We start from the raw sequence: 7020 nt of genomic DNA on the forward strand, positions 1-7020 counted from the left end.
CGTAATGACGCAGCGGCATGCTCGAATTTCCCGCGAAAACCTACAAATTAGAAAACATTATTATAAGCTAACAGCTGTGAATCGGGCTAAAGTAAGGCGATAGTTTTGAACACTGGCTGGTTATGTACTTGCTCAAATATTGATTTTGGATCATTTTTAACCAAAAAAAGTTATGGACTGCAGCTTTAAAGTTCTTTTTCATTCTGATGTTGTTGACAATAGGGAGCTAGATGATGTCCTGGGGCCCGTTTCAGAAAGAAGGTTAAGTGAAAACTCTGAGTATGTTAACCCTGAAATGAGGGAAACTGGGTTTTCGGTTTCAGAATGGAAGATTTGTCAAACCCGAGAAAGCAGAGTAAGTCAAGCCCGTTTCTGAAAGAGAGGTAACTAATACGCAGTCAGTTATCATGGTAACTTACTCTGTGAACCTAACCTGGTCGGGAGCAGGCTTTCTTCGTTAAACCCAGTTTCTTTCGGTCTCCTCCCCCTTTTTAAAGCATAAGTGATGTTTAAATACCTCATTCATTCATTCATGCCTCAAAAATACTTTTCTTTGTGAGTATTTTGGAATCTAAATTAAGAGCATTTTACTTAACAGGAAAAATAATATTAATGCAAATGGAAACAAGATTATTTTTCTTACCCCATTGGCAGATAATTAGCAAAATAAGAAAAATGCACTTAAAAGACTAAATAGGCTACCTTATGTCATTTTTCTTATGTAGAAAATGCATCTTGATTTAAGAATCTTTAGATATTTTGACTGGAAACAACAAGACAAAAATACTAAGTAAGAAAAGCATTTTTTGCCGTGCTTGTACATTCATTCATTGCACATATTTATTTTCATCATGCAGACACTGTGAAAGTGACAAAAACGGCATGTCCAATACTGAATCCTGTAGATGAGGAGGCTACATTAATTCGTAGGGAGTTACATTTACATCGGGAGAGGATTATTTTAATTATTTTTTTATTTAATTTTATTTATATATTTTTTGCCATATCCACATGCATATTTATTTGAGCGGTACCGTTTTTAAATAGTAGTTTTCTGTATAACATGAGGGACGCCGAGCACATTAGTAAGGTCGCTGTATGCAGAGCGGTAAGGAAAGTGTGTCTCGCTCTCACGCTCTTTCTTATAATATTTGTGTAGTTTTCTGAGCATAAACCCATCGAAAATGAAGCTGATTACTGTATGGAATGGAATAATGCCAGATGGAAGGGTAGTTCGAGATATCTGCCGTAACCACCACCACAGTTGTTAAATTTATTTGGTCATCTTTATTTCCTACAAATAGAAAAGCAACAGTTATTCTTTTTCCTGTTGGATTTTAATATTTTTCCAATACTTGGTATTGTGGCGTTCTCCTCTTCATCTGTTCTTCATTATTTTTGCGAGCCTTCTTGCTGTTGGCTGAGTAGAAGTCAGATGTTAATTTAATTTACTCTAATTAAGAAATGCAACAGTTTCGATTAGAGAACATTTAATTATGTGAAACGAGCATTAAACTATGTGGAAAAAGCTGCAGTGCACTGAAATAGACCCTGAATTATATTTATTTAATATGTCAAAGGTTTGTAAAGTCATATAGCCTACACTCATGAACCTTTTATGCTTAAAGCTTTACCTTGATTGAATTATGTTTGTATACTTCATTTGAGCTGCTTTTTCTCCTTTTTTTCTTTTGCTTTTGCCTGTAGTATGGAAATTAATATTACTTAAATAATTTACTGTTCTGCCACTTTTTACCTTTTATATTATAACAGTGATTAAGAATTAAAGTGACGTATTGACTCGGAAGTATGCGGACGTCTTTTTGTCTGGTGCTGCTGTTGCCATTGTGAATAAATTTCCAAGCTCCATTGATCACGGCTTTTCATAGTCGTGGTGCACGCGCTAAACTCAGTCAACCTACTCCGAGTCGATTGAACTAACTCAATTCAGCTGTTCTGAACCCGAAAACTCAGAGTTTCCCATCTCAGGGGGTAAGTCAATTCAGAGTTCAAGTTTCAACTCAGAGTTGAAATGGGTCCCTGGACTTTATTTGTATGATGGGTAAATACCACATTTACAAAACAAGGTATCTCAACTTCAGCTTTAACTTTATTGCAAACTATTCACTTCTAATTTACTATTCTTATCACTTGAAAAAATCAGTTCTCATCACTCCTCCAATAAAAAAAAACTTTGAAAACATTCCATCTTATAGAAAATTTCTTAAATAAATGAAATTTTTGCATTTTATTATTATTTTTTATTTGAATCATTGTATCTCCCCTGTTCTTGTTTGATTGCCTAATGTTTATATGTATCTTTATGATATAAGAAAAGACACAAAAACATTCGTATATGCTCAAAAGTGCGCAGCTTTCCTCTGGACTACTGTAATGACTAAATTATGCGCAAAATGCGCGCAGTGTTGTGCTGCTTAAATCAGCTCAGCACTGTTATGTATTTGAGGATTTGAGGCCTCTGCGCACGCTCGGCGCTTGTTTACGTCTAATCACATGAATGCGGTAAAAATAGCTCCTTATAATTAACTTATTGTACAAAATCAGAATCGTGTAAATCAAGAAGTCACGTCATAAATAAGACATAAACAATTATATATATCAACAATTACATGAACAACAATTATATACCGTTACCTGGTTTTGTACCCGTTAATAACATAGATATTTGAAATTTTAACGGATTAGTTATGTATAATTCTACCTGTTTGCTGGCCGAAAGGATTTTGCTAACACGGCGTATATGCATCGCGTTGGAGCCCATATTATATCGTTCCTCTGCGAATTTGACAGCTTTCATAACCCCCGGGTCTGACTCCGACAGACGGACCGGGGATCCCGGAGCTCCGATAACCGGGCGATCCGGGCCATCTTCTGAACCCAGAACCAGCCCGGCCAGGACGCAGCAGGCGATGACGGGGTAACCGCGGTTAAAGTACATGTCGAGCTTTCGGAACAAAGCAGCGACGTAAGATCAGCGCAGGTCTTTGTTTTTAGACCGTAAAAAGCTTGCAGTGTTTTGTTGCTCCACACGGCACAGCGTCAGTCTGCGAGACGCCCCGCACAAAGATGGACGACTGAAAGACGCAGTGATGCCCCGCACAAAGATGGACGACTGATGCCTCTGTGAGGGGTGGGATATATTTTGGTTTAAAAACGTATATAATAATAATAATAATAATTTTCTTGTAAATCTCAACAATTATTGATGACATGAGAAAACTTTTATTTCTTTTTAAGTTGTTGGCTAGAAGCGAAAGTGTTCCAAAAATGTTATTATAATTTCTTGTTATATTCTATTAATAATCTATCACTAGTTTACGCCTCATCTAAAACATCATACATCAGTGCATTTATCACCGCTAGATGGTGTAAAATCGCTCAGAATATATATAAAACAAAGTCTTTCCTGCCCCCTGCTGGCCACTGGATGCTCATTAATAATTCTTTCTTTCACTGTTTCCTCTGTTCCGGTTGTCACGTGAATTTCAGCAACGAAAGCATAGAGTAGCTTAAATGTACAATATTCGTATAGATGAATGGTTGTTAGTTGTTTGGATGTGAAGAATTACACGAAACAAATGTAACTGCATTAGGCCATATATCCGATAGCTGTGTTTGTGAATGATACAGTTACGACGAGTGTGTCATAAATGGATTGTCAACCTCGAGGAAGAGGAGGGCGAGGAAACCGGAATGAAGAGGTGGGAGTAACCATGATTTATCACTTCCGTGGTCTTCTTACAATTTACTATTTTTACACAAACATTGATTTCAGGTGAGCAGGTAACTGATCTCAATTCCAGTGAAGGGGCTGGGGAATTGGGCTCTGGTGTAAGGTCATTTTCTCTGCTGTTTGGAGTGGAGGTAATGCTGCTTAACGCAGGTGTGGAATCTCTACTGCATGTTGGTGCTGCTGTGTAATCACTTCCTGTGTCCAATCATGGCAATCACAATTTTACCATAATTATGTACTACGAGTTCTTATTTAAACAGTTTTTGTCATTTTGTTAATTTTATGTTTTGTTCAAAAATCAAGATTTTAGTTTAAAATGTATTTGTATCAATATAAGTTCATCGAAAATATAAAATAACTAATATGAATTTCATTATGAAAAACAAAATGCTTTTTAAAACAGTTACAAGTATAGCAGGTCACAACATCTCCTGTGTGGAGAAGTGTGAAATGTAGGATAATAGCGATATTTTGTGTAATTACCCATTTACTGTGTTAAAGTTTTGAAAGCCTCTGTGCGCTGTTATGAATTATGTTATATTTCTATTTTGCGTTTTTCAGAACAGAGATGTGTGTCTGTCTAAATCTCTGTCTTATGCATTACGTCACGGTGCCAATAAGACGGGTCTGCAGATGAACTCGGGTGAGATGATATGTAGTGTATGATTGATGATAAGGATTGTACACCCACATGAGAACACCCACCCTGTCTGCTTACAAAGTTATGTAGGTATTTTGTGTAATTGCTTGTGAGCGGAGGATGATTACTGTTGTTGTTGGACAAGAAAACAAATGGTTCATTCATAAATTATAATTCCTTGGATTTAGTTTTTTTTAATCATCCCTTTTGTCTGTCTGCAATTATGTGTCCTTGTCCACAGATGGTTTTGTGTTTGTGGAGGAACTTCTCGCTCATCAGCAGTTCCGCTCGTTTTCACTGGAGGATGTGGAGCGAGTGGTGGCCACCAACGACAAACAGCGATTCAAGCTTTGCAACCACCCTGAGGATGGTCGTCTTCAGATACGAGCCAATCAGGGCCACTCAGTGAAGGTCAGTTTGGATCAGAGGTCATGCAAAGACTACAGTAGAAAAATAGATTTGAAAATTGGACATGGTCACTGGAGCATTTGCTTGACACAAGTTTACATATACTTTGATAAATGTTGTTACATAATGTGTATCATTCAGGTTACAGATCTGGAGCTGAGAGCAGTAGCACTTGATGACCCAGACTATCCAAGAGAAGCTGTTCATGGCTCATATATGAAACACTGGCCCTCAATCCGCAGTCAGGGCATCAGCAGAATGAACAGAACTCACATACACCTGGCGCCTGGGCTTCCTGGAGAGGGCGGAGTCATCAGTGGTGAGTGACTTTCAGATTAAATTCATTTATAGAGGTCTTTATTTTATTTTATTTTATTTTATTTTAATGGTAAAACTAGGATAGCAGAAAGCAGTCCAGACCAAGAATATGTGTACAAAATATGTGAATGTGATTTTTAAATATAATTTAAATACATTATTTGGTTATTTACAGTTGTAAATGGTCTCTTTTCTGTTTTTAGGAATGAGACAGAGTTGCGATCTAGCTGTGTATATTGATGTTGCGAAAGCTATGTCAGGTATTAAGAAAACATTTTTAAAACCAGTTTAAAGTTGAATAGGTTTAACAATGTTAGAGCTGAAGTTGTAATGATCCCTCTCCCTTCTGGTTGGTGTTTAGATGGGATTCAGTTCTTCTGGTCAGAGAATGGCGTACTCTTGACCCCTGCAGATGCTGCTGGGATGTTAGCACCGTGCTATTTCTCTCGAGCACAAAGACTGAAACCCTCACGTGAGTCACTTTCACAGCTAGCTCATCAAGTTTTACTGATAAAATAAGATTTGTTTCTTTTCCATGTACTGTTATTATGTAAAAATGTAAAAGACGTCCAGTAATCTTACAATATTCCTTTGTATGCATTTGATATTGTACGGTGCAGATTGATGATAACTGGATTTTAAGAAATCATTAAGTAATAATGCTTTTTTTCTTTCAGCTTGTGAAATTGAACTACATTAGCTGTTGGAGAGGATCTCCTTCTGACCTCAAAACCAAAAACCGGAGATTGAACTTTTGAAAGCATTAAAGTAGAATATCTGTTTCTAAGAAAAAAATCTTCTAAATAAAAACAACACATTTTTTGTTAGAACAATTACGCTACATTATTTATTAACAGAGTTGATTATACTCTGACATCAAAAAATAGAAATTGAAATAATTGAGATAAACCGAACACCCACAGATCACTTTGAGAAGGGTTCATGGGAAGACAAGGACTGATGGTCTTTTATTTTTTTTTACTTTTTTTTGAGTGTGCCTTTAACCTCATATAAAACTGCTGTGCAGTTGGACAGTAGTAAGCGAATATGCTTTGTTAGATTGAGTCATGATGTTATCCAGGAAATTACTAAGGCAATAGTAGCAGTATTAGATTCAGTGCATTTAAATAGACTTTTTACTATGCGATAATTTTTTCAGTTAGTCTGTTATCTCCAAATAAGGACAAAATCAGAGTTTCCTGCACTACATATATTATAGAGTTAGTGGCGTATCTACAAGGTTACGTGGTGTTTTGTATACAAATGGTCAAGTGACCTCCTAAGCATGTTTTATTTGTGGGGCAGTTTCTGCCCACTGCATATTTGTCAAAAAATAGAATATCTAAATACACTGAGCTCAAGATAGAAATGTGTCATGTTTCTGCAGGGGGATTTCTGCAAGCATATTTATGTACAGTGTGCTAGATAACAGTGTGCTAGAGACAAATAACACCTTTTTTTTGTGCTGCCGTCTGCAATTAATCCTGTTTCTGCTCTGTAAAAGCACACAACCTTTCAGTCAAAGGTCTTAAATGTCAGGTGGCTCCATGAGAATGCAGGTCTGTAGCTTTAATTCATGGTCATTCAGAATTCTGTTTTGACTGTCCATGAGCTGTTCAAAGGCCTATTCTTGGTATTGTCAAGCTGCTGTGCTTTTGGATTTCTGTCAGTAGTGTGGTGTGAACACTAAATACCCGCATCGCAAAGGTGCTCAGCATTCTTTCCCCATAAGACGATGGACTAGTTTGTAACCACGTGAAATAAATATACTTTGATGCACTGAACAAAGGGCAGTACACTGTGGAAAGAAGATAGCTCAAGAAGTTCAAGTGGTCATTAGGTTATATTTTATGCATTTTTTTTTTATTGAAATAATTTTCAATCGTCAGCATTTTCAAGC

General features: G+C 36.8%; 2 protein-coding genes across 7 annotated transcripts in view; one reads left to right on the forward strand and one right to left on the reverse strand.

Moving 5' to 3' along the window:
• The window catches only part of ctsf (cathepsin F), a 10760-nt gene extending 7653 nt beyond the window's left edge, over positions 1-3107 (reverse strand). The window contains exon 1 of the mRNA XM_016576303.1: positions 2723-3107. Within this exon, the coding sequence (XP_016431789.1) occupies positions 2723-2959 (237 nt within the window). The 5' untranslated portion in view covers positions 2960-3107. The remainder of the gene's footprint in view (positions 1-2722) is intronic.
• Positions 3108-3449: 342 nt separating this feature from the next.
• Positions 3450-5953, forward strand: LOC107758507 (tRNA 2'-phosphotransferase 1). 6 transcript variants are annotated; one of them, XM_016576248.1, is made up of 8 exons: positions 3450-3514; positions 3633-3722; positions 4316-4397; positions 4636-4805; positions 4944-5121; positions 5324-5380; positions 5482-5592; positions 5798-5953. In XM_016576248.1, the coding sequence occupies exons 2-8, from the start codon at positions 3672-3674 to the stop codon at positions 5818-5820; spliced, it is 672 nt and encodes a 223-aa protein (XP_016431734.1). In that variant the 5' UTR covers positions 3450-3514; positions 3633-3671; the 3' UTR covers positions 5821-5953. The 6 variants fall into 6 exon arrangements, with proteins under 6 accessions (XP_016431734.1, XP_016431733.1, XP_016431735.1 ...); XM_016576247.1 differs by having other exon boundaries at positions 3456-3722; XM_016576251.1 differs by lacking the exons at positions 3450-3514; positions 3633-3722 and adding an exon at positions 3729-3796.
• Positions 5954-7020: the final 1067 nt, after the last annotated feature.

The sequence above is a fragment of the Sinocyclocheilus rhinocerous genome, unplaced genomic scaffold (assembly GCF_001515625.1).
Source record: "Sinocyclocheilus rhinocerous isolate Xijiao unplaced genomic scaffold, SAMN03320098_v1.1 scaffold474, whole genome shotgun sequence".
NCBI classification, from domain to species: domain Eukaryota; kingdom Metazoa; phylum Chordata; class Actinopteri; order Cypriniformes; family Cyprinidae; genus Sinocyclocheilus; species Sinocyclocheilus rhinocerous.